Source organism: Aulonocara sp. 'chitande type north' Nkhata Bay, linkage group LG22 (assembly GCF_057382095.1).
Source record: "Aulonocara sp. 'chitande type north' Nkhata Bay isolate Kocher_YH1m ecotype deep benthic linkage group LG22, A_spYH_male_GT1.1, whole genome shotgun sequence".
In the NCBI taxonomy this organism is placed as follows: Eukaryota; Metazoa; Chordata; class Actinopteri; order Cichliformes; family Cichlidae; genus Aulonocara; species Aulonocara sp. 'chitande type north' Nkhata Bay.
In genome coordinates, this window is record NC_141364.1 from 31,467,446 (window position 1) to 31,494,115 (window position 26,670).

The 26,670-nt window shown below is 40.3% G+C and overlaps 1 protein-coding gene across 2 annotated transcripts; it reads left to right on the top strand.

Annotated features, from left to right (window-relative positions):
- Positions 1–253: 253 nt before the first annotated feature.
- Positions 254–26,670, top strand: nt5c1aa (5'-nucleotidase, cytosolic IAa). Of its 2 annotated transcripts, XM_086280060.1 has the most exons (7): positions 254–880; positions 4,886–4,930; positions 10,983–11,150; positions 11,249–11,378; positions 17,190–17,312; positions 22,941–23,125; positions 24,096–26,670. In XM_086280060.1, the coding sequence occupies exons 1-7, from the start codon at positions 725–727 to the stop codon at positions 24,450–24,452; spliced, it is 1,164 nt and encodes a 387-aa protein (XP_086136186.1). In that variant the 5' UTR covers positions 254–724; the 3' UTR covers positions 24,453–26,670. The 2 variants fall into 2 exon arrangements, with proteins under 2 accessions (XP_086136186.1, XP_086136187.1); XM_086280061.1 differs by lacking the exon at positions 4,886–4,930.

Genomic DNA, 26,670 nt, shown 5'->3' on the forward strand with positions numbered 1-26,670 from the left:
AGGCTATTTTTTGCTGTGTACTTACCGTGTGCCTGAGCATCCCATGAGCCTCTGGGGCAAACTGCATCGTCAACACACGAGGGACGGTGTTGTTGGCGGGGAGGGGGGTGTAGAGGAGGGGCCGCGCTGAATAAGGAAGTGGGGTTGTGATTGGTCGGCAGGAGGGGAACGAATGACACCAGGGAGCCGAGAGAGTGATTGAATGGGACAGAGAGGAAGGGGAAAGGGAGGGAGAGGGGAGCAAGGGGATAGAGACAGGCAGAGAGGTAGCAGCAGATGGATTGCTGCACAGCCCGCAACATACTTACCGAGGACAGACTGTATGTGTGACAGCGCGTGTGTGCATGTACGCTGTCACAGAGGAGCACGGTTGTGAATGAGTATTTCATGTTGTGTGGAAGTGGATGCAAGGAGCAGTAATTCTCTTGAAGGGGTGGGGGGAACGAGGGATACAGACAAGTGAAGAGTCAACACTTTCGCTCTTCACACTCGGACTACTTTCAGGGCAGGTGCAACACCAACAAACCACTTTAGTAAGCCAATCACCAATGAACGTGACAGAAGAGTCTCCGTAAATGCTACAGACTGAGGCGGGACATATTCTGTGTTTGCTTGTGTTTTTTAAACATTTTTCTTTGTTTTTTTCGCCTGAGCGGAGGACAGTGTCTTTACCAAAGGTAGAGTAGTCTGGATAGCTTTGGGAGTGCAGACAGAGGGATCCTCTATGGTGAAAATGAGTCTGGAGCCTGTGCAGGTGATGAGCGGACAGGTCGCCGAGCTCAAAGTTGCCCCTTCGTCCAACGGCGACAGCGCAGGATCATGGGAGGGGAAAAGAGAGTTTGACAAAGACCACCTGGGCCTCACTGCCAAGCCAAAGCCAGTAAGTCTCACTCTCCACCCAGAACTGCATGTGTCCCACTTTTATTATGTAATCTTTCCAGATCACAAGAGCGCGAAGGCCTTGCCGGTTGAGACAATCACATGGAACCAAACAACCCTCTGTACTCCTCTTCCTTCTCTCCACCCTGTTGCTGCCCCCCCCACGCCCAGCTTATTCTCTCGAGTCAGCTGTTGACATTGCCCACGTGCGGTTTTAAGCACACCTTATAAAAAGGGGGGGACTGGGAATCAGGAGCGACAGGAAAACTGTGAGTCTGGCTGTGTTTTGGGGTCCACAGACTATGAGTTCAGAGTCTATTTCATCCTTTGCCTTGGTCATGAATGAATTGAAGAAAAAACTAATATCTTCTGTGTCTGCCAGAGTTTAGCAGCTGGGCAGGCAAGCTGATAATGATGATCACTCACTGGACGTGGGTGCACAGGCTCATTTACACAAGATTTAATGACAGCAATACACACGATGCCTTGTAATGATGTATTTCCAAATAAATCTAAGGTCACAGTCGACCTGTCTAACATTAGGGTTGCAGTTGCCACATGCTACATAGGCACATTTTAAGAAACTAGAAGATACGACCTATCAAAATAAATCTCCTACACATAATTAGAGTTGTTCTGCTCAAAGCGTTTCCATTTGGGAATTCCTAACAGACAAAGATTTTATGAACCGCACCTTTCACCCAAATCATAGATGGGCTGATGATGACCTGGTAGATGTCAAGAGGATGTTTTATATAATAGATTTAAACAAATGTACTGTAGTGAAATCACACAGAAAGCCAGCAGTCACATGCTTTAATCTCTTAATGAACAATTCGAATATATTACAAAGTTTGCTTGACCAGACTGCAGCTATACTTGATCGCTAGGTCCACAGCCTGGACTTATATTAAACTGTCGAGATGAAAACTCCAGTTTGTAAATGTTTAGCTTGGATCTCAGCTTACAATTAAAAGGGATCAGATCACACTCCCTGGCAAAGGTTTTGATTCTGTTTATAGCGTTGCAGGATATTGAACAGAACATACTGTACCATTTCCAGGGAATCACGGACCAGGCTGCTAAACTAATCCGAGTGACTCTGAGAGGGCATAACTGTAATGTAACTAACAAAGCATTTAGTAAGCTCGTACGATTAGAAGAATAAGGGCAAGAAGAAAAACATTAAAGACTGAGTTATGTATTCACAGGAAATGCAAGCTAACGTGAAAGGACTCAGCTAAAAGTGTCTAAAAGCCGAGTAATCTGTGCTGCTCGAAGATTAACGCGGCCACATCGGTGTATTTTCGGACTGTAAACATGCATCCCCATGTGTCCCAATGATAGCGCTTAGCTATCTGTCTAAATATTACCGCATCGTATTACCGTGTAATGCATTCATCTGAAAGAGCACATACCTACATAACAGCATTAGAGAAAACTGTATGTGATTATTTATCATAGGAACTGCACCGAATAGATTACACTGAGTTTATTTCAATGAATGAACTTTCTAATTGAACAAAAGAAATCACCATCTGGTTATGATCTCGTTTTCCATCAGGTGGTGTGATAAGTAATCAAACACAGTGAAATGAACTTTAAGCAGAACATATATAGGAGGACAAATAAAGGGTCATATTTGGAAGGTGTTACTTCTTTTTAGTCGTGCACTTTTAGCCATGTTACCGTGTCATATTAAATAATTCTTTAAATAATTTAAATGGTCTGACAAGTGTAACCAAATAGCACTGATAGACCTTTTCATTATATCTATGCTGAAACAGAACACGTCCAAAGGCAGGTAATGAGGGGTTTTTTTTTTCAACCCTAATCCATTTGAAAACAGTTTAAATGTGGTGAACAGGTTTTATCTTAACTTGTTGTCATTATTTAAAATACAGGAAGGTCTAAAGCAATGCTGCAAACAATTTTTAAATCCTCCAGTATTGTATGAACACAAAGATGTATCACTGTGCAAGTAAATATCACACAGTTTCTACACTTTTTATACCTTTAGTTTTTCTATATTATAGATCATAAAGCAAGGTCAAACTCATTTTAGTTTGTGGGAAACACACAGTCCAATTTTTATCTTACTAGTTACCAGAAAAATACAGCTTAATAAACTTTTTGTTGCTGTTTCCTTTTACTGTAAAGACGTTTAAGCACATTCTGAAAATGCTCACATTAAAAAAAATCAAAATAACAAAAACAATCCAAACTAGCAAACTGACAATGAAATAGTTTTTGGCAATTATGTTCAGGTTCAACCACACATCATAGGTTTTCCACATTCAGTATAAAGAAACGCTACTGCAGTAAATCAGTCCAACTTCTTGGGCTTAACAACCACAGTTTGGTGCCATCTGTCAGCAAGGAGGCTGTAAAACTGAATAAATTAGCAGTTTGGACTTTATGCTAAGGATGTAATCCATTCCTACGGATTTGCAACATGCACAAAATAGTATAAAATTCCCTCCTTTGTAATGTTTGCTCTGTGCAAAGCTATTAATGGAGATAAATTGGACATTTTGGTTGGTCAGATCTTGTCCCAGAGATGTTTGACACCCTGCATCAGCGTAACTTTGTGCTCACATTCATCTCTGTCTAAATAAATAAATAAATACATCTGGGTAAATTCGCAGATGAGTAAACATGCAACTATTTTGCTGGTAATAACTGAAATGAGTAAAGAAAATCAGCAGCCTATTTATGCAAGATAATTCATAATTTTATTGGGGGGGGGGGTTATGTTGGTTGGGTCTGGAAATTACGCCCCTGCCCCTATGTTAAAAGACTAAAATTAGGCTTGTGGTGAGAGGTTGTGTGAGGTTAATGATGTAAAATGACTCACAACTTACAAAAAATGCAGAGTGACGACACATAAAAGACGTCTGTGTTATTTATACCCTACTCAGTGATGCCAGGCTGGTCTGTGTCACTGTCTCCCGTGACTTCCTGTAAGCCTCTTTTACACGTTTATCTTAGACAAGATCAAAATAAATCATAAATGAGTAATTATACTGTCAAACCTTCAACTATCATACCCAAAGTGTGGCATAAAAAATGCACAAACACTAACCAAATACCGTGCACGTTATTTCATGATGCATAATTTTCAGTTGGGTGATAATACTGGCCTGATTCTTAGACCAAACCTCATAAACCCTGTGTTAGCATTGCTGTTTCTGGCAGTGTCCGGTCACTCTGCCATGTTACCATATCTGCCGGTGCTGGAACAGACTGCATCATCACTGGCCTTTACCTTATCTATAAATATCTGCACCCCCCCGATCGCCTCACCCTGCCAGTCTCTGCTCACACTCTCACTGCTTTTATTTTCCCACCGCTTCCCCCTCTCACCCTCTTTCACCTTTTTTCTCTCCCCACCCCTGCTCCCCGTGGGTAGAAGGGATGTCTCTCAGGCTGTAATATGTAAATAACACATGACTCATGGATACCAGTCGGGGTATCCATGATCTGGGAAGCTCTAACGGGATTAAAATATAAAGGGGGAAGCTGAGCACCACTTCAGAATCACACTGAGGATTTTCCTTTTTTTCCTTCTTTTTTTTTTTATCACCATCAACTTTATTTATACAGTTGCCTCTGCCATCACAGACATCAGTGGGTTGGAAGTGATTATAGTTACTCTGAGTCCCCAGTGCAGAGGAGCCATATGACTGGGTTTGGAGGCCCGCTCAGAGAGGCCAGGCAGTTAACACTACTGGTATCAAATCACAGCAAAGCACCGGAGTCTTGCTCTGGGATCACTCTCAGACTGTGTGACACGTTATTCATAGAGTAGACTGTGTACCAAAAGTCTGGTACACCTGCAAAACTGTCTGAGATTTTGTGCACGTTGATCACATTTCTCGTTTGTCTCCATAGCTTTTAGAAATATGTAGAATTATGCGTCAGGCATAGCAGGACATTATTTAAAGGAAATATTGTGATGCTGAAAAAAAGCTTTGTGATGAATAAAAACTGTCATTCTGCTAAGGTGACAGGGAGACGAGCCCGGAAGGTGGAGGGAGGCGTGTTCTTCGTAAGTATGTCCCAGTTGAAAGTTGGTGTCCAGTCAGTGCCACACCTTTCACCCTGTTTGAACCTCCTGTGATGGCTGTTGATGTGCTTGCATGATCACGGATACTCCCACTCTACTAACCAACGGGCTGACCTAACGCATCATCACGTGTGCTGTCATGTCGATCCATTCTTCACGTCCGTATTGGCTGCCGAAGGAATATACAGTCTCATACTCACCCTTCACTACACTGAATGTTTTGGTGACTTTGAAAAAATAATAGCAGTTTTTAGATGACATCCTCTCCTGCAGGCTCTGAAGCAACTCTCATGGCGCATATGAAGCTTTTTCTTTGTTTTAGCAAGTCACAAACCTACTGACATTTGTAACTACGCCAGTAACTAAACATCCAGCCTTTTTCAACAGTATCATGTGTGGCTCACTATTAGGAACTGGATTTGTTTGAAAAAAAGAAGTAATGATCTAATATTGTAGTTTGTTAAATATTTATTCTTTGTGGCCTTAAATTAACACCATCTCCCAGTGGGCATTCGTGTTACATCAGAGGTACTGATGGGAAAGATTCTCGTGTTTACAGCTTCTCGAGATGACAACAACTTGAGCTGGCAACTGCTAATCTGATTGTGCTACATCCAACGCTAACCAACAAAACAAAGAGACATGTACATTATAAAAAAAAGATATATTATAGGCAATACTATTTAAGGAGTAAAATTACAGTCTATAATTTGGCCAAAGATATGATTTTCTTTTGCAGCATTACCTCTGCAAACTGCTACCGTAGATTTTTAAATCCAACAATATGCAGTTGATGTGCAGACTTTCAGCTTTGATTCAAGGAGTTTAACAAAATCTATGTAAGAATAGAAAATATTTCTATACATAGTCCCTCACCCTCACTTTCAGAGGCTGAAAACCCCTAGATAATTGACTGACAAGCAGTTTTGTGGCCATCTTTCCCTTGTTTTATACACACACACACACACACACACACACACACGCACGCACGCACGCACGCACGCACGCACGCACGCACGCACGCACGCACGCACGCACGCACACACACACACACATATGATAAATAAAGAAGTGTTAAATTTGCATTTTATAGCTTTACAATGTAATTTTAAATAAAAGGTCAAAGTGAGGGACCCCATTATTAGGCTGAAAAAACAAAGTTTAGAGTCAAGAAACACTTTCATGAATGGAAATACAAAGGGTTTACACTAAGGTGCAAAACATTGGTTACACATTAAGACGAAGGCCAGGTTAGACTTTGCCAGAGAGATGGAGCTATCGAAGGTGGATTCAGGCCTGGCAGAGCATCTCAGTGGAAGAAACACAGCATTTGGTGATGTCCATGGGTTCCACACTTCAGATAGAGTGCAAAAGATTTTCATTGAAGGATTATTTAATGCAAACCTCTTGTTAAACCCCTTGGATTCAAGCTGAAAGCTGCACTTTTGAAGTGCAGACTACGCAGGATTGATCTATTACACGCGGACAGTTCTGCTTCATTTCCAGCTTCATTTTTATATTCTTGGACTCTACTAGAGTAGTGTTGCATGATTCACAGTTCAAAAGAATCTTTATTTAGCCCCTCAGTCTATTTAGTGTGTGTAACATGCCATTTCAGCTCCTCTCCCTCACTGTGAGCCAACTTTCTTCTTAATGACTAGTTTTTTAAGACATTTGCCAAATTGATGCAGACCTTCTGCTTCCTAACGATACATTTCACTCTGACTAAAACATGAAGCAGATTTCTTTTTAAACTTTTCTTCTCTTATTAAGTCAGCAAGAATAACACTCCACATTTTGTCTATTTTTATGCAGTTTTATTTTAACTGTCACTCCACTCTTGCACTCTTGCTCTTCCTTTTTTACTTAGTTTTGCTAAGACAGGCTGTAATTGTCAGAACTCGTGAACTCGTATGCCTGTGTTTGTATACGCTGCCGTAGGTAAATCCTTCAAGATGGCGTCAGGTTTAGAGTCGTGTAATTCATCTGTCATCACATTCATTGTGCTTCGCAGTCAGTGTTGATGTTTCATATAGTGAAACATATGTGGATCAGAAATGCATTACGACTAATAACAAAAAGAAGAAAACAATGATATTTTTCTATGATATGCATGCACGGAAAACATGTTTTTCAGTTCAGTGGACACAGAAATATAGAAACTGTCAAAATTAAATAGTGTTTCATCAAATCTATCCTTTAATCTGACTCCCATGTGGGATTAAGCCTAGCCAGGTGACGTGTGTGTTAACAGGTAAGTAGGCAACAGGTCAGCAAGCAGCAGGGTTGTGATGGAAAAGAGGCTAAATGCAGGAACAATGGCACGGCGCACATGTCGGCTTGTGGCCTATTTACAAGTACACAAGCGTCAAGGCTGAGATGAGAACAGGCAAACATCTCAATACACAGAATCCAACCCCTCACTCATCCATGTGGAAACATACTGACTCACAAGCACAATTTTAGACGCACTGAAAACAGCTGAAGATCACAGCACTGTATAAACAACAGTAAATATACAGTAAAATAATTAGCATCGGATTCAATCAATACTGCATCAGAACAGTAAATTAAAAAAAAAAAAACCCATAAGCAACACTCCATTTACCCAGTGTCACATGACACACTTTCACACTTTCACATGCACATTAGTGTTCTCTGCATTGGCTGAAACACTTTGCCCCTTCACCCCACTCTTCCCACTACACAGGCACGAGTTCCTCTGCCCACTGTGGGCAATTATTGCCAGTTAACCCAGGAGGAATGCAGCTCCCCCCCGTCAACCCCTAAACACACAGGCCTGAGTGTAAACACACACATTGGGCAACATGAACACAATATGACACCACTGCGCCATCTAGCAGTTCATCTGAGACCATGGAAACAAAACACACATGTACAGACAAAGCTCCAAAGAGCTCTACATACACTGACTCGTTAAAATGGACCTCTCTGTTATTTAGTGAAATATAAAATTGTTGTTTTTCCTTTTTTAAATGTATAGAATCTGAAAAGCATGAGGAAACAGGACGGGAGTGTTGACATTGTATTCTGAAGGTTTGACATTTTTGCCATTCATATAAAACAGTATGATTCCACACAAATTAAATTCTTATGACCATGTGCAAAGAACTTGGAGTCTTGTTACCTTTGAAGAGGTTTCTTTGGGGACAGGAACTAGGTCTGGGACTTTGGTAAATCAAGGTGCTGATAAAACAACAATAAATGTAGTGACTCTGCTCTCAGTTTGCGTTTAAATGGGCTCGAGCTGGCTGTTATGTGCAAACTGTTTGTGATAATATGGTGATTAACTGTGATAAGCTGGCAAAAAATTAGGAATCTATTGCCATCCACATACAAGAAATTCACATTAAACTGAAATTCACACTGACTAGTTAAATTCACAGACCAGCCAGAAGCTCATACAACAGAATTTCAGGAATCTCTCCACAAGTAGTCACACAGTTGCTGCATGATAGAGATACTGATAGGAACTGTTATTAAATAGGACTATGATTGGAATACAACAGCTTGGAAACCAGTTAAGTTGTTGAGTCGAGCTCCCTGTTGCAAGGAGACACATTGCAAATGACTTGTGTTGATCAGTGCAGACTGGCTCAGACTGCTGCCTACGTTTAAAAAGCAGCAATGATCTGCAAGCCTCCAAATTCTGAATGCCATTGGTCTATTTTCTCCTAGTCATATGAAGGTTTTTACTCTACTGCGGCTCAAACATTACCCTCCAGTTGGTGACTTCCAATAAAAATAAAAAGTAAAAGCAGTAATACTTGGCTAGTTGCGAGGGGACTCGTAGTCCCTGTGAAACTGATGACTGAAGCCCCACTCACACAGGCTTAGACACTCGTCAGGGGTCAGGTTACATCCTAGTAACTATAGGTTGCTAGGGAGAAATGTGGTTTCCCTGACCGCTTGCCAAGTGGATTTGTATTTAAGAACAGTACTAGAACGTACTTTTTAGTTCAAAAGCAAATTAAATTGGTGCGTTTGTGCATTTTCCCTCAACTTCTACTAAGACGCTGTTTGACTGTCTTTTTTGCACTGCATGTAAAGCCTGTTTATCCACGGAGCTCATGAGCAGGGAAATTTTCTTGTTAGACTTTTTCACGTGTTTGAGGCTAAAAAACACTTTAGGATTTATGATTTAGACCTTTGTCACCATGGTTACATTAACATATGTCACTCAGAGTCACAGAAATATGGAAAAATAACAAACAACAAACAGTAGAAACAAATATTGGTCTTTGGTTTGGTCATAATTAATGTTGTAAGGGTTTTTTTGGAGCGGGGGGGGGGGGGGGGGGGGATTTTGAATTTTTTATATATTTACGAAATTAAATGCCTAAAAATCCATTTGGAGCTTGATTATTTGGCCCTACAAAGGTTCTCAAGGACAGGCTTGCGTTGTGTTGACAGTGCAGGGACAAATTGTGTTTCTTTTAATTCTAGAGGGTAAACACAGGATGGAACTTGTAAGATGAAAATTCAGGAGGTCTGTGTTTACCACTTCTCCTTAATATTGTTTTGTGTCCCATGGTAAATATATCTTTTATATTTTTATTATTTTGTGTTTTGTATTTTTCTCTTGCTTCTGCACAATTCTAAATCTGATCTTTGCAATATTTTCATAATTACTACAGCCACATGAGGCTGAGGTGATATTGAAAGCTAACAACAAGCTGTAATCACGGACTGTATATGAGAGATGGACATATTCTCTGTGTATGAAAAGAGAAGGGAATTTCAAACCTACACGCTTTCTAAAGCTCAAGCCACACAGGAAGTAATTCGCTCATCAGGCTTCGCATTAAAGCTGTTTGGTCATTGGTGGACATACCAGGCTCTGGTAGCCTCTAGTTAACGCTAATGCATTAACTGCAATGTCATATGTGAATCACCTGTATCCTGTGTTCTCATTGGTACACATTTCAGTCGCTTGGCTCGAAGCTGAGATTTTCAAAGTTTCACATGTGACCTGCCCACTTATTTAGAAGACAGTCCCTTGAAGTTGTGTAACAGCTACTACAGTAGGTATGCACTCTATTGGATTTCTCAGATTTCCACTTCTTGCTCAAGATGGTGACAGCCAAAGTCTGAGGTTTTAATACGAGAGATTATACACATCCACTTTTATATATACTCAGTGCTCTTAAGCCCAATTTCTTGCTTTTTTATATCTGAATGTTAAACTGTTTTCTATAAATGTTGAAATTATTAGTTTAAATGGTAAATGGTAAATGGCCTGTATTTATATAGCGCTTTACTAGTCCCTAAGGACCCCAAAGCGCTTTACATATCCAGTCATCCACCCATTCACACACACATTCACACACTGGTGATGGCAAGCTACATTGGCAAGTTTAACTTCATATGTGCATATTGTTATTAGTAACTCTTAATTTAGAATTGCTTTTATGAGTGCACCATGTTTAGTTTAACTGCAGTTTGTACTTTTTCTATTATAAAGGGATTTTGCCAACTAGATACTCTATTCTGTGAAATTACATTATAATATCAAACAGCTTTAAAATTCACCCAAGATAGCACATTCTTTCATCTATATTCTTAAAAAACATAAAGAGACAGTTCCATAAACTCAAACAGTCACAATGTGATTGAAGTGAAGACTTCCAGCTCTAATTCAATAGTCATGAAATTGTCTGATTACTTTTCAGCCTCTGAAAATGGTTTTAATTCATAAACAGTTAATGCTGTACCTATAAACAATTTTTGTGAGACTACATAGTTGAGTTTCTGAATATACATAGCCTTCATTCTCTATCACTCGAAATGACTCCTGTAATGTAATGTCATTCAAAGAAGTTAACATCGATAGCATTTAACACACTGATGTGAAGATAACAATAATAGACCAAAACAGCACGCACTCTTTAAATAACGGGCACGCATTCCTCTCTGTGTTTCCCATTAACCTTATCATTACTGTTCAGTGGTGTTCTCTTTTTTTGTTCATCTTTATCTTTCCATTGTCCACCTTGACTTTGGTTTTCTGCAGCCGAAGCCAGAGAACGCAGTGACCATAGCTGTTTCCTCTCGGGTCCTGTTCCGGACTGAGCGGGAGCAAAAGGTGTTTGAGCAGCAAGGTGTGGAGGAATATCTGAGATACCAAATTGAACATGAGAACGAACCCTTTGCTCCTGGGCCTGCTTTCCCCTTTGTCAAGGTTAAAGTCACACAAGCACACACAGATGTTATTTTTTAATTCTTAAATTCTTTTTTGGTCTTGATTTTTCTCAGCTGACTGTTTCTCTGTCTTGACAGGCTCTGGAGGCGGTTAACGCTCGTCTGCGAGAGCTGTACCCCCAAAGTGAAGAACTGTTCGACATCGTTTTAGTAACATATAACCATGCCCACGTTGGAATCCGGCTCATCAACACCATCAACCACCACAGTAAGCCTAAAAACTGTCAGTGTACGCCACTGAAAATGAATTACTCGCCCTACGTGGCACTATTGAAAGATGCTATGCAGCAGACAGAGTTCTCAGTTTAAATAGCTTCCTGTCATGGGATAACAGTCCATTGATAGGTCAATTATATATCTGAAATTTCAAGCACCCACAGAGACACTATCAGTTTGACAAGCTTATTATCACACTCTCCATGTTGCCAATCTGAACTATGCCCACCGCCCCCCACATCATGTCTTTGAAATCAGAGTCTTTAAAGACCTCATTTGGTTTATAATCAGGAGAAAAAATATGATGTGCTCAGATCTGCTGTATGCAGTAAGTAGCTATCAGCCATTTTTCTTTATGTCCATGACAGTGCTGACACAGGAATTGGAATCACCTCTCTTCATATCATAGGTAATAACTGCAATCCTTGAATTTTGGACCAAAACTGACTTTTGTTTCCGCGCAAACTCCATGTTTGTGTGACTCATTAGCAATAACAGTAACACGTTCCAAAGCAACATGTTACTGTTATCACATAAAATTTTTCAGTAACAGAGTAATATAACACATTACTGCACCAATCAGAATCTGTAATTACAGTCACAGTAATGCCTTGACTTTTTCAGTTATCTGCAGAAAAGAAAAAAAAAGGTCAAACAACAGGCCATTTTTCTTCGTTTTCAGTTTGCATGAGGAAGGAGGAAAATAATGGGAACTGTGTCCACATCAGAAACAAGTACATTATGCTGCTAACACAACTTCGGCTCTTTGCAAACATCTGCACACTAACAATGCTAACGAAAGCTAGCAAATCCCCAGATTGATGCTAAGGCTGAAAGGACACTTTACCATTACTTTGCTTTTAGCATTGCTTTCTGACAAGTAGTTAAAGAACATTTTTCTTAAGAACAGTAACATTTAATGTTCATCTGCTAACCCACCAGCTTGTCCCAGTTGTACAGAGATTGCAACTCTATTTTTACTCTGCTGTTACCGAGGCCTAAGACTGAGTTATAATTAGGAAAGAAGGAGTGAGGATGTTGGAGTATTTTGACATTTACCTTCAAAGCTGCATCACGTTTTGAAGACCTCAAATGGGCATGACAGAAAGGTTGTAGGGGATTACATTCTGACATTTGAGGGCCTCGAGGGGATTGTGTGTCAAGGAATCTGGATAATGTACAACCATGTGTCCTTAAAATTTCTTAATCAGTTAGATAAGCAAGGGCATTTATACAGGGTGGCAGTAGCTCAGGAGGTAGAGCATCATCTACTGATCGGAAGGCTGGTGGTTCAATCCCTGGCTCCCCCTAGTCTGCATGCCAGATATCATTGGGCAAGATCATATTCATACTCCATTGCATCGGAGTGTGAATGGTAGTTGCTGTCTCTGTCTTTTCTCAGCAGTGCGCACACATGGAGCAACGTTTACCTAAAAGCACAGAAGACAGTGCATGTGTGTTTTATAGAGTACTTTGAGAAAGTAAAAAGGTGTGGATGGTAGAAGCAAATGTTAGAGCATGATCAGGGTTAACAACATTCCTGGGAGGTGAAGTTATTATCAATGATGAGAGGTACGCTGGAAGATGTTTTTTAGAAAAGAAAAATAATAAATAAATAGCATTTGATGTGTGTCAGTTAGAATCTTTAGTTCAACCAAGGGACAAAAAGAAAAAGAAAAAATACTGACGTGACAAAAAGCTAAATAATTATACTTAGTTTTCCTCCAAAATATAAGTTTAGGGCTGCTGCTGATCAATCACAACTTTACTAAGTGAAGCAGGTAATCCCTGTATAACTTAAAAAAATAGTCTATAAATGCATCTGCTTTTTTCTGGGGTTTTTTCTCAATTTAATGCTTCCAATAAGTGCACGCTTTCCCACTAACGTCCAAACCCAGCACCCAAAAGCATCCATACATCATCCAGAATCTGACGCAGGCTCAGCTGAGAGACAAACAGTGGAGTGTATGAACAGCTGACTGACAGGATCCTTCCCAGGGAAACTCTCAGACCCCGTGATGACATCCCTCTCACAGACCACTTCCTGTTCAGTTGCTCTAATGTTTTCAGATCCTCGGGGCTTCATGACGGGAGTGGGTTCAAGCTTATTTCCCTTTGGGATGTAAGAATAATCCAAGAGGCCCGAAACAAAAACAAGTCTGAGCAAAGCCACCAAAGCAACACTCGGCCTTCCAGATGCCGCCATGTTAGATCCTCTCTGGTGGCTCTATGTGAGGCATTCAAACAGTCGCTTGACCTCTGAGCGTTCCTGCACACTTAAAGGAAACATGGCTTCTCTGATAACATTGATAAGTGTTTCATGAGCATCTTTCCTGCAGTGGGTCTCTCTGAGTAGCAAAGCCGTGTTAAAAAGATTGAGGATCATTTATTCTAGCTTGAAACTGGATGTGCGAACTGGACGTGTTTATTTTTGATTATCAGCGCACCCAAACTGTTTTTCGAGGCAGAATCAAGTATTAAATTCCTGCACTATACACCTATGAATAATGGACGTGTGCAGGCATACACCTGACTTCTATAGGGGCAGAATTCTACCTTAGCTTGTAGCTTGTTCTGGGTGCTCTGCAGTGTCTTTTCAGTCATGTTGATTTCCTGTTTTATTACCATGTTTCAGATGTTTTGAACAAGCAAATAAATCATGCAAAGAAGCTAGATGAAAACATTTTTCTTAATAGACAGGGGAAAAAGATACAAGAACGTCAATGGCAAGCATATTTTCCCTCGAGTGACTCCCACGCTCCTGCACCAGTCTGAAACACAGGATGAGGTGCGGTACAGCGTAGGGGAAGGGGAGGGGGTCAAACTCACCAGGGTCTGACTACAAAGCTAAATAAACCATTAAGAAAATCTTCAGAGGACAGTTGGTTCTTTGAGTAACTGAGAGGAGATTACTCAGGGGGCTTAAAGCAACACAGTTCCTCTGTTCCTTCTGGAGTCCAGCTCGTTTTGCCTAGAGCCTGATTATGAGTCACACTACATTTATCTGCCTTTGTTTCTTTCATGTGTCTTTAAAAGTGAACTTCACATTTTGAACTGATTACCAGAACAGCAACAGGCAAGGTTTATACATACAAATGTAGCCACCAAACTGCACAAAAATATCGAACTTTGCTTGTTTCAGCCTGAAGAATATTCGCTTTGTCCGCCTGCTTGTCCGTATGTTCTGTATTCAGCACAGAGCTGCACCTGCCTGGTTTGCCTCAGCATTTACTCCTATATTAATATTACATTATTATAGTCGACAGTGGGCTCTGCAAATTATTCGCAGTGGGGTATATATTTTCCCACATATTTTCCCAGTTCTTTGGAATGACGTGGGATAAACTTACTGAGCCTATAATACATTGAGGCAAAACTTGATCAAAGTTTTTTTTTATATCCAGCTAAAAAACAAACAAACAAACAGACATTTCTTATCAGCTTGGACTCATGAAAAAATGGAAAACTCAAGAAAGAGCATCTATTTGCTCATGTACATGGACGTCAGTTGTTTTGTGTTTTTGTAAGGTCTCAGTTCCACAGGCCCGGAGATGGATCGGTGATATCCTTTAACCTCAGGTTGGCAGATGGTTGCTGATGGTTGCTGGCAGTCTCCAAGCAAAATTTATTTAAAAAGAAAGGTTTACAAGCAAACCAGAAAGGGAGAATGTTCACCGTTGCTTTGCACTTTTCACAGTTTAACGACTGCTTGGAGAGTAGTTTGAGAGTGTTGCATCAGTCTACTAGCATCTATAACAAATCCAAAAATGTTTTTGATCTGCCACCTGTTTTGTGCCCAATTTTCACCTGAGAGCGAGGAACCTCCAGCAACCACTTGCCAACCTATTGGGGGATACATGTTTTTACCTAGAAAATAGAAGTTGCCCAGGTGTTATCAACTGATCTGTAGGTCTGTGTGACTGAGGCCTTAGACCAGGGATGGCAAACTCATTTAGCATCGTGGGCCATGTAGATAATCAAAAAACACCAATAGAAATTTTTGTAGAGAAAAAACCCAGAGACTTTTCTGTCATCAAATTGTTTAATTGATACCTAATTACTTTGCTGTATGAATATCCAAGAGGGAGGTCTTTATCAGTAAGAAAAGGTAAAAAACTTGTGAAAATACAATTAAAAGTCCAAGTCTTCATAGGACGTTTCTGGCACCCGGACCTGGTGATGGACACAGCTGCCTTAGACTTAGCACAGCTTTAACCTCCTAGGACCTGGCGTCCATATATGTGGACATCACATTTTGGGTTGTCTAGACCAGATTACTAAATTTTGCTCTACTTGGGCCTGATATGCACTTACGGGGACATTATAATGCCATTGTTCTATCAAAATTTAAAACGAATGTCCTCAAATGTGGATATCAAGCCCTTGTAGAGTAAAATCAGGTAAAAACATCATTCTTTGTTTTTACATTCATGAGGTCCCAATCAGCCCAAACAGCAAAGAGAAATTAAAAATGCTTGCTACGAAAGAGTTCGGGTCTTCCCTGCTGCAGCATGTACCGAGAACATTTTAAGCCATCTTTTGTTATTTTTGGAGCGGTTACAACATATAAGCATTTAGATTATACCCTGCTTGGAAAAAAAAAGTAAGGGAAACTCTCTAATCAGAGTATAACACAAACTCAGTTAATATTCAAGCTGTCCAATTACTGTATCCATATCATCTGCTTTAGAGCAAATCAAATGTGTGTTTTCACTTGCAGCTGACTTTTTACACTAAAGGTCAGTGAGTACAGCGTAGACTGGAATAACAGTTAGCTTTGCAGCGTTACAGTCTCAGAAGGTCATTAGCTGCTGCAGTTTAGGCTCTAAAATGACAATTTTACAACATATAGAAGCAAATTACATGGAGTAGAAGTTTTAATGTACTCTGATATTTTATTTGCCTCTTTTAAGTTCCCAAACGTTGTGGAAGCCCTGTGCTAAAAAAGGCCAGTGGACCTTTATTGTGGATGAAGATAAATTCATGCCTCGGCGATTGCAGCTTTAAATAATTGGAATAACCTTCACATTTCTCTTTTTATGAATCTCCCGTCCACACTAACCTCCTCCTCTTACTTCATCTCCATATATCTTAGGTGTCGCCTACCTTTTCATTCTATTATGACCTTCAACTCTAATCAAACTCAATCCATCACCAGATATTACTCTATTTTACTCCCGTGCCCTTTCTAATAGCCCCCCATCCTCTTTTCCCTCATAAATACCAGCTCATTTTACCCAAGGACACAGATATAATCCGCAGATCTGTACTCGTGGATCTAATTACCTAATATCAGTCTCTTCTCATTTTCCACATACCGACTGTCCACTGCTCGGTGGATCAGTCCACAGCAGCGAATTAAAAGGCCTCCCAAGCCAAAATGTAAACAGACACTTTCCCACCAAGTCTTTTCGCTTCCTCCTCTCATCTGCACAGCCTCCGTCTTCCCGCCCTTCTATTAACCCCCTCTCTGGACCCTCTCCATGTTTTAAGTACTTGTAAGTTTATCCTCTCACCATGTCTTTAGAACATCTTCGCTCCTTTTTGCCGTCCACGGCCCCCGAAGTGACCCTTTCGTGAACTCCCTGACAGTCAGAGCCCCAGCTTCTAGTGCAAATATAGATTATATAAGCGACTCTTTGAAGTCATGCGGTGTTTGCTGGTATGCTAACATGCAAATAGATGCATTTATCAACACTGTAATGGATCTGTAATGCTGATGATGGACTGAATGCTGACATTTAACACCAGATGATGTACTGAAATTAAAAACCTTGTTGCTATTTGTTCCTCTCATCCACAGACTTGTTCATTGAGAGGTTTTGTATGACGGGGGGGAGCAGTCCTATTGGCTACCTGAAGGCCTGGCAAACCAACCTCTACTTGTCTGCTGATGCCAACAAGGTTAGGGAGGCGCTGACTGAAGGTAAGGCCAGTCCTGCCACAAAGCTGAAAAATACTTAGAAGTTACTAAAGTTTACAGCTTTTTCTACGTTTCACACCAGATTTTTTTTTTTGCATTATGTGACTCTTATATAATAATGATTGAAAGCTGTAGCACAGGACTTTTACAAGCTAATAAATATCTGTTTATTAGCATTTTAAAAAAAGAGTTTACACAGTGTTATTGAAGTATATCGTTACCTCGTGACTCTGTATTTTGCACAGTTCTAAACCTGCTGTCTTTCATTGACTGTATATAAAAGATGGCCATTGTGTCGTACTTTATTAGTTTTGGATTGCTCATTTTGAAGCGTTAATGCTAGCTTTTTTCCCCCGCCATTTTTTTGTGTCTCTGTTTGTGTGTGTGTGTGTGTGTGTGTGTGTGTGTGTGTGTGTGTCAGAAGTTTTGCATGAAACGGAGAACCAGCTTGACAGCTAAAGCTTGTCAGCTTGGTGAGCAAGCGGCATCCATAAATGGTGGAAGTGTTAGTAAACAGTTGACCTTTGCTCCAGGAGGGGCAAAGGGCCTAACCAACCACCTAAACATAAACCATAAAATGTACGAGTGCAACACACAAAGATGGCTGCTAACTGGTAGTAAGTGATGGATAAAGAAAAGACTAGAAAATTCTCCTGCAAATATTAAAGCACAAACGTCTTGCTGGACCACACAGCAGATCATATTGGAATTAATATTCTAAATTCCATTAAAAAGTGCAAACAGCACAAAAATTAAACTCGAATTAAAGTAAAATGAGGTCTAATAAACAGTGATTGGACCAGAGACCAATACACAGGACTGTCAACATGCTTTTTTATTTTTGCATTTTAAGATGGGATTTATTGGGGATTAAATGGCTTTTGGAACGGGGCCTCTTGTAGTCCTTAGATTAACTGCAGATTTTGTCACCTCAGCATTAACCTAATTTTCCAGTCGTAGAGCGTGGGATGATTGGTTTACCAGAAAAACTAGGAACAACTAAAACAGGAATAGAAAATTGAGGAATCTCCTGAGGATGGGTTACTGAATAACCACTAATCACCAGAGAGGATTACATTAGTACAGCATTTGGTTTATGTTCATATAATTACCATCCGACTATAGTGGAAGACAAAAGAATTCAGATCTGAGAACAGTAGATGGCAGTGATCGTGCTCGTATTTGCCTCCAAATATGGGGTGCATTGCCACAATAAAAAAATATATTTATGCATGCTAGTATCCTGGTGTCCTCCTAGAGATCGGAGTAATTTAAATGGAGTAATCCAGTTATATGTTTTAGACATTTAGAAAGTCTCACAGAAGCAGTTTAGCATACAAATTAAAGGCAAACCAGTAGCATCAAGTCATACACGGCCCTCACACACTCCGTTACTTCAGCTTTATTTTGATCAGGGAAATGTGTCCGAAGGAATGCCTTCAGGAAGCTTTCGTGCCTCACATTTAATTAAATCGTCCTTCTGAGGAAGCTTGATCTTGAATTCTTTTCAAAGCACGCGTCATGTAACCGCACTAGTTGTTTTGGCCTATTTGCATGCATTTTATTTACATGTAGTTTCAGCACACTTGACCTTTTCCAAGCTGGATAACAAAAACTAGTTTTTGAAAGTCTTTCCTTTTTTTCAGACACAGATAGAAATGTTTTGAAATATACAGGTTCAAGTATGATTTGAAATTCATAGCAATAAAAAACTGATCTAATCCCTAAATCATAAATCCCCAAATATATGCCATGTCATACATAGAAAAACTACAAAGCAGCCTGCACACACACACACACACACACACACACACACACACACACACACACACACACACACACACACACTGTGCTAGGAGTGTACATTGTGTAATGTGTGTGTATTTGCATAAGAAGTAGCAATGACATCTTCTGCAGTGCTGCTGTGACTTTAGTCTTTGCACTCTATTTGATGGTTTCCATGGTGCCATGGCACCGTGAGGGGTTACCAACATCCTATTTGTTGTAGCTTTGGCTAATTTGTGTCACAATTTGAAGTCACTGGTCATTTTCTGCCAAAGAAATAAGATCCATTAAAATGCAACGATGGAAAATTTGTGGGACTTGAGGTGACAACCACATCCAACGATTTAAATCCCTTCTGTGCAGCGAATTTCATGCTGCATTATTACTGCAGCCAACACAGAGGAGGTTTTTGTGACACAATCTGTGTCACTGGGTGTATAAACTTGAGACAAATTTAAGGAAAATTAACTGGCTGTGTAAAGCTTCAAGTGGCTATGGTTTAAGTTCTGTCGCACAGTAAACCTGCTCTGGAGCACGTAAGAAATCCACAAGTGCAAAATGAGTGCCTACTGACTAGGGATGGGTACCGGTGTGTTCTGACATAAACGGTAGTAACCAGACCGAAAAGCAGCGCACATTTCGGTGCTTTATTTCGGTGCTTTTTTTCCCTGAGCTGTGATACACTTTAGATTCTAGCCAATCATTTTACGTTTCCGAGGATAGTAGGCGGGGCCAGGTACGTACGTTCTGTTAGAGCAGAGCTACAGATTAAAAATGTCCAAGGCGAAGCGGTCAAAAGTCTGGCTTTACTTCATAGCAAAATATGCAAACTCAGCAGCCTGCAACAAGTGCTTTAAGCTGATACTGTGATACTGTCAAAGGAGGTAACACCTCAAATCCGATGAAACACCTGGCGACGCATAGCGTTTTTTTTAAAAGCCCAGAAATGCGCCGTATTTGATAGCTTGCTGCGAGACCTCACACCGAGCACATCTACTGCGGGTGGGTTGCCTGTTATGCAACATCCCCCAAAAACACGAAGAGGAGAGTCCTGGCCCCTAGCCCTGCCAGTGTAGCAGAAATGATGACGGATGATGGTGGCAGCAGCCGTTCTTCTCTGCGTGAGTAGCTAATTTACGTTGAGTAGGCTAACCACGTTATTACATTAATGCATGTAAGGTGAACTAGCAAACATCATCATAGCTACATGCGGCTGTCCTCTTGTTTGATGGCAGATACTCCCTTCACCCTGGCTAAAAAGGCTAAAATGACCAAAGAAAAAGTGGAAAACAGTTAAACATGAGAGGTTTAGGACAAAGTTTGTGTTTTTTCCATTGTTTAAGCACTGCTTCCAGCCAAGAGTGATACCATATATGCCCCATAGCTGCAGAAAAGGCTAACATTGTTATATTTTTACAAAAAACAGCTGAACATGAGAGGTTTTTGGACCAATTTTGTGTTCTCCATTCTTTAAGCACCGGTTTGAGCACCGGCACCGTTTCAAAAGTACCGATTTGGCACCGGTATCGGATAAAACCTAAACGATACCCATCCCTACTACTGACCAATCAGTTTGCCAGAAAATCGCATCACCATTTCTGGAAGATAGTGAGACGTTTTTCTTTCCCGACAAGCACTGAGAGGAAATATAATAGCTCAGGAGCAACATTACTCATAGCTTGTTTTTCCCCGTTGGCCTCAAGTAGCAAATCAGTTTTATTTTTCTATCAGCCTTAACATAGAAATGTAATCCCAACACAGGACGGTCTAAGCCATGCACTTTATGACCTTATATAAAATTTGCAGATAAACCCACTTACTGGTTTGAATTCTGTTTTTATCTTTGCTCTTTGTTTGCTCTCACATAGTTTTAACCCTGCTGGGTTACAGCTGAAAGAATTCATGAATTTTATCTGAGACTTAATTATGGGCTGTCTGTAAATGGACTGCGTTTATGCACCACTTTTGCAGTCTTTCTGACCTCTTGAAGCACTTTGCACTACAGTCACATTCACATATTAATACAGCAGGTTTTCACAAGGTGTAGAGCTTTCAGCTGTATTGTGTTTAACCTCACGTTATAATTTTCGTTTTGTTTGTAAAATATCCGCTCTGCTTCCCAGGAGACCTGTGCATGCTTGTGATTGGTCATTTGTTGCAAACATCACCCTCTTCATGTGCACACACATGCTACTTAGGGCATGCCACGTTGATGACTGGGAAGGCCACAGAACAATACAACCTAAAGGGATCAAGGGTTTCCTTTAACTGTCAACCATCTGTAGCTGTCAAGGCATCTCCAGGGACTTTCTTCATGTCATTTACAAGCTTCGTGCCAGTAATGCCGCACCTCTATGGGAGGCAGCTCCTCAAAAACACAGAGCACATAAGCAGTGAAGCAAAGGAAGTGGTTCTGACATTTTACTTGAAAGCTCTTAATTAGCTGTAAATCCATTTGTTAATACTTCCTCTGAGTGTTAGAGCATGTTTTTAAGGACTGCGGCTATGAAGGTGACAGTTAAAACCTTCCTGATTTGTTCTGTTTCTGGCAGGAAATGAAAGAGAGCACTGAATGAAGTGAAAGATGCTTTTTTGCACCTTAGAAAATCAAAAGATTTATTTGTGAACTGAAGTGACGTTTAAAAGCTGATTTTATCTAAACAAGTGATGTCTCTGTTTACTTGATTCTCAACCACTCAATATGCAAAAACACTGTTTAGAAAAATTAAAGGAACACCTTTTTTAATCCGAGTGTAGCACCAACTAAATTAAGATGCCTTGCTGTGTCTCCCAGCACAGTCTCAAGAGCATGGGGAAGATTCCTGGAGACAGACAGTTACTTTAGGGCCCTTAACCCACCAGCAAGACTGTTATTTGCTTCTGTGTGCAAGAAGGAACTGGATGAGCACTGCCAGAGCTACAAAATGACCTCCAGCAGGACACTGGTTTGAATGTCTCTGACCAAACAATCAGAAACAGACTTTATGAGGGTGCCCTGATAGCCAGTGGATCCTGTGCTCATTGCCTGGCACCGCGGAGCCCAGTGGGCATTTGCTGTAGAATATCAGAATTAGCAGGTTTACCGCTGGCACCCTGTGCTTTTCACAGAGAGAGAACAAGTTCACCCTGAGCACATGTGACAGACATTAAAGAGTCTGGAAAAACTGTGGAAAACGTTATACTGTCTGTAACATCGTTGGTCTTTCAGTGATGGTCTGCAGAGAGATATCCATGGCAGGTATACTGGCTAGGTAATTGCAGACTGGCTGCCATTAATATTAGGATGAAACCCTTGGATCTTTGTCAGGCCCTACACTGGTACACTAGGTCCTGGGTTCCTCAAGGTGCAAATGACAATGCCTGCTCTCATGTGGTGAGAGTATGCAGGAGGTTCCTGAAAGATTAAGAAATTGATATCCTTGACTGGCCCCCAGTTTACCTCAAATTGTCCAGGAGCTCTTTGATGCTCTGATCCAGATCTTGGGGGAGATCCTCCAGGACACCATCCATCATATTATTAGCAACATCCCCCATGAGCCTGTGGGGACCATACACACTATTCAGTACCAGTTTGAGCTGCTGCAATGAAAGGAAAACGGACTAGCCATGAACTGAAACATGAAGTAAAGGAAGCAGGGCAAAATATCTGATAGGGAACGCAACTCCTGACTCCCTCTAAAGAAGAAATGCAGAGAGTGCAGTTCAGAATTAAGTGCAGGAAGTGAAGGAATTAATCATAATGTACTAATGTTAAAAACAAATGAAGTGTACAAACACAACTTCTCTTTAGCTGTAATTAGCTAAGTGATAGTTGAGCCCTTTATTGTCTTATGCATTTGTGTTCAGGCATCGCAGCAGCCACAATGTTCATGCCGGAGAAGATGACAGAGGTATCCGAGTCCCAGCTAAGAGTGGCATTTGATGGCGATGCTGTCCTCTTCTCAGATGAGTCAGAACGCATCTTCAAGGCCCATGGGCTGGACAAATTCTTCGAACATGAGAAGGAAAATGAGGACAGGCTACTGGACCATGTTGGTATTCTTTAATTGAATTTCTTTGCATTGATTTTTATTCTATTCAGTTTTATTTATAGCGCACCAAATCACAACAACAGTGACCTCAAGGTGCTTTCTATTGTAAAGACCCTACAATAACAGAGAGAAAACATCAACAACAGTTTAAACTAGCACTTTAGTGACAGAGGGAAAGAAAAACTTCCTTTTAACAAGAAGACAGGCAGGGTGTTTTGTTAATACGTTTCTCTTAACAGGATCCGTGGTGTTGGTGACAACATAAAGTACATCCTGCACCCTAACCCTCCGAGGTCATTGGTCACAACCCATAACCCTATCAGAATAGGGTTGTTTGTTTTTGTTAAATTGTTCTTTCAAGGCAATCAGAGAAGAAAGAAAAAAAATTTCAGGTGACACAACAAAAAATATTTCACATTTTCTTCCTTGAAAATTCAGTTTTGCCTTTCTTTAAAATAAGATTAGCAATTAGCTTGGAGCTTAGAAGGTTAATACCTGAGGCTAAATTTCAAAGAAAAAGAAAAGAAAAACTAACTGCAGATTACACACACAATATCCCAGACTGAGATGACTCCAAAGAGTGTAGCAATCCTTAAAAACATTATATTCTTCCTAATATTATCTTTTCCAAGCAGCCTCAATGATGAGCGTGCATATGGTCTCCACATGAAATCCATTTCAGTAACTGATTATTCTATGAATATATTATGCAAAATTAAATGAAATAATAAATTGTTTCTAAAGACTGTCAGTTGACATGTCATTCTCCTTGACAACCAGCAATTTCGGAAATTAGCAGTGCATACCTCACGCTGTGCTACATTACAATAAAATGGTGCTAGCTCAATCAGGGTTTGTATGTGTTACATACACATAAAGCTGATGCGTGACAAGTCAAAGATGAGTCAAATCTTAACATATATACAAGAAAACAGATAGCAGGTCCTCACTAGCTTTTCCTCTTTGGCAGGGTCCCCTGAAGGGCTTCCTAGAGGCACTGGGGAAGCTCCAGAAAAAGTTTTACGCTAAAGGCCAGCGTCTGGACTGCCCTATCCGCACCTACCTGGTCACAGCTCGTAGTGCAGCAAGTTCTGGGATTCGGGCTCTCAAGACACTTCGGGCCTGGGGGCTGGAGATCGATGAGGCCTTGTTCCTTGCAGGAGCACCAAAGGGCCCTATGCTTGAGAAGATAAGGCCACACATCTACTTCGATGATCAAATGTTTCACATAGAGGGAGCGGCAGAGATGGGTACCATCGCTGCACATGTTCCCTATGGCATTGCACAGAAACATAACTCCAAGCACAACACCAGCGCAGGGAAGTAGACAAAAGGACTTTGGATGTTGGTGACCTGGTAGAGGGAGGGGATATTATCTTAGGACAAAACAAAAAGTTGTTAAAGTAAAATTCAGATGATGAACTTTTTCTATTTTTTAACTGTATGGAAGTACATGTTTGCTTGACCACAGTATCTACTGCCTCGGCTTAGTGCTACTACTTTAGGAGTCAGATAAGAAATCTGGATAAAGGTCAACAAGAGGTCTGGAACCTGAGATGACCCAATAACCAAGGTGTCCAAAAACAAGTGTTTCATTAAATCATGCTTTGGTTCTTGACTAAGTATTTCTCTTACTACTCCTTGTCTTCATAGCGAAGACAAGGAGTGAACAACTGAATTGTTTATATATATATATGTAACAGTGCACTGAATGTTAATAAATGAACTGTGAGCACAATGCAGAGATATTATATTGTTAACCATTATGGTGATGTACTATAGCATGAAAGTAATAATTTAAAGTTTTGTCAAACATTTTATAGTTTGATTACACACAAATGTAAAAAGATTAGGATGCAGCTGTACAAAATGTGTTGTATATTACTGAAGCATTCAATGCCATCTGTTCTTGTGTTCCAAAATCCAAATCAAATATAGAAAGCCATTTGGTGCCTTAGGAGTGGAATTATAGTTCTCTTGGGTGAACACAGGCAGGAGGGCACAGACGGTTTGTTTTATACTTCAGTGAAATATGTTTCTAACTGTTTTAACCCCACGTGGCACCTGACAGGATCTTAGACACTGTGATGTGTTTTTATCCAAAATACCCTCCACTCCTTTGTATTTGGAAGTATTTTAACTATAACAATATTTGAACTACTGTAATGTGGAGTGATATGAGAAACTCGTGGGAGCTTTGGCTTTGCATGATGCTTCGCAGCTCAGAGCGGTTCAAATGGTACGTAATTAGCATGCTATATTGATTGATTTCTTTTCTTTTTTTTCTTAAAGATTTGTGTCTTTTTTTTTAAACTTTTTTTTTGGAGAGAGAAAAGAACAATGGAAAAGAGAGATGGATGAGATATGCAACAAGTTTCCCCTGCTTGCAATCAGACAGGTCACAAGTAATGTATGTGGTATGCAACTTAACCAATAGTGACCACACAGTGTTATAAATATATTACTGTAGCGAAGAAACCACGTTATTTACATTTCTAGTTGCAAACTATGGCTGTATGCTCTAGAAGTTGCCTTTAGTTTCAATGAATGTATAACTTACAGCCAGTTATGTTGTATGGCTTCCATGACGTTTTATGCAATCCCATAAACGACAGAAAACCAAAGTAAAACTTGGCAATTACATGTTAAAACCTAAGCTTGTTAAGGCTTTCACAGTTCATGGCATAGCTAAATGGAATTTTGATCCGTTTTAGCTGATATGTAGCATGCTAAAGTTTACCATGCTAGCATGCTAAAGTTTACCATGCTAGCATGCTAAAGTTTACTGTGCTAGCATGCTAATGTTCCCACAAATATGTGATCCTAAGGAGGTCTTAGTCTAACAAAACACTGACTTAACTGAATGAACCTGCGTTTTACCTTCATATTTAACCAGTGGAGCAAGTGTCATATTTTTACAGGTTTGCTAACCTAAGAGATTTTTTGAAAGCTAGAGCTTTTGCTAATATTCCAACTAGAGCACACACGTTATAGGTAGACACAAGCCGTCAATCTTGGGTTGAATTCTCTGTCTTGTATACCCAGGTGACTTTGTTTAATGGTGTAAAGTTTCACCATCATAAATCCATTTCTAAATTGTAGTTAGAGAATCTTGCTAATGTTTGATAGAAAAATATAAATGTTTCTATTATAGACAAAATCCCTGCAGTGACCTTTAGAAAATGCCAGTCTACTTCACATGACTCTACTTGTAACCAGTGTATAATTAGAGACGCATCATTACGCTCAATCAGTCTTCTGAGTACCACGGGGTTCAGAAAAGTGACAAGCAACCCGCAGGTTTAACCTCACAGGCAACACACATACAGTAATTAAACAGATGTGTCTCTTGGCAAACTAAAACAACTGCTGACTTGTGAGCAGATAAAGTTTCAGCACGACAAGCTAATCAGGGAACTCTGGGCTTCAGGGTGACATTCGGTTTCAGCTTGAACAGATTCAACAGCACTTTGATAACTGCTTTATTGAAGGATTTGCAAGATTAAGAAAATGTAAATGGACAATAAATAAAGATTACAATTGAA

Bases quoted from the DNA above. Each gene is read 5' to 3' on its own strand.
- nt5c1aa (XM_086280060.1), top strand. From the start codon at position 725: ATGGTGAAAATGAGTCTGGAGCCTGTGCAGGTGATGAGCGGACAGGTC. The intron at 881-4,885 runs GTAAGTCTCACT...CATTCTGCTAAG, and splicing joins TCACTGCCAAGCCAAAGCCA to GTGACAGGGAGACGAGCCCG. The intron at 11,151-11,248 runs GTTAAAGTCACA...CTGTCTTGACAG, and splicing joins CTGCTTTCCCCTTTGTCAAG to GCTCTGGAGGCGGTTAACGC.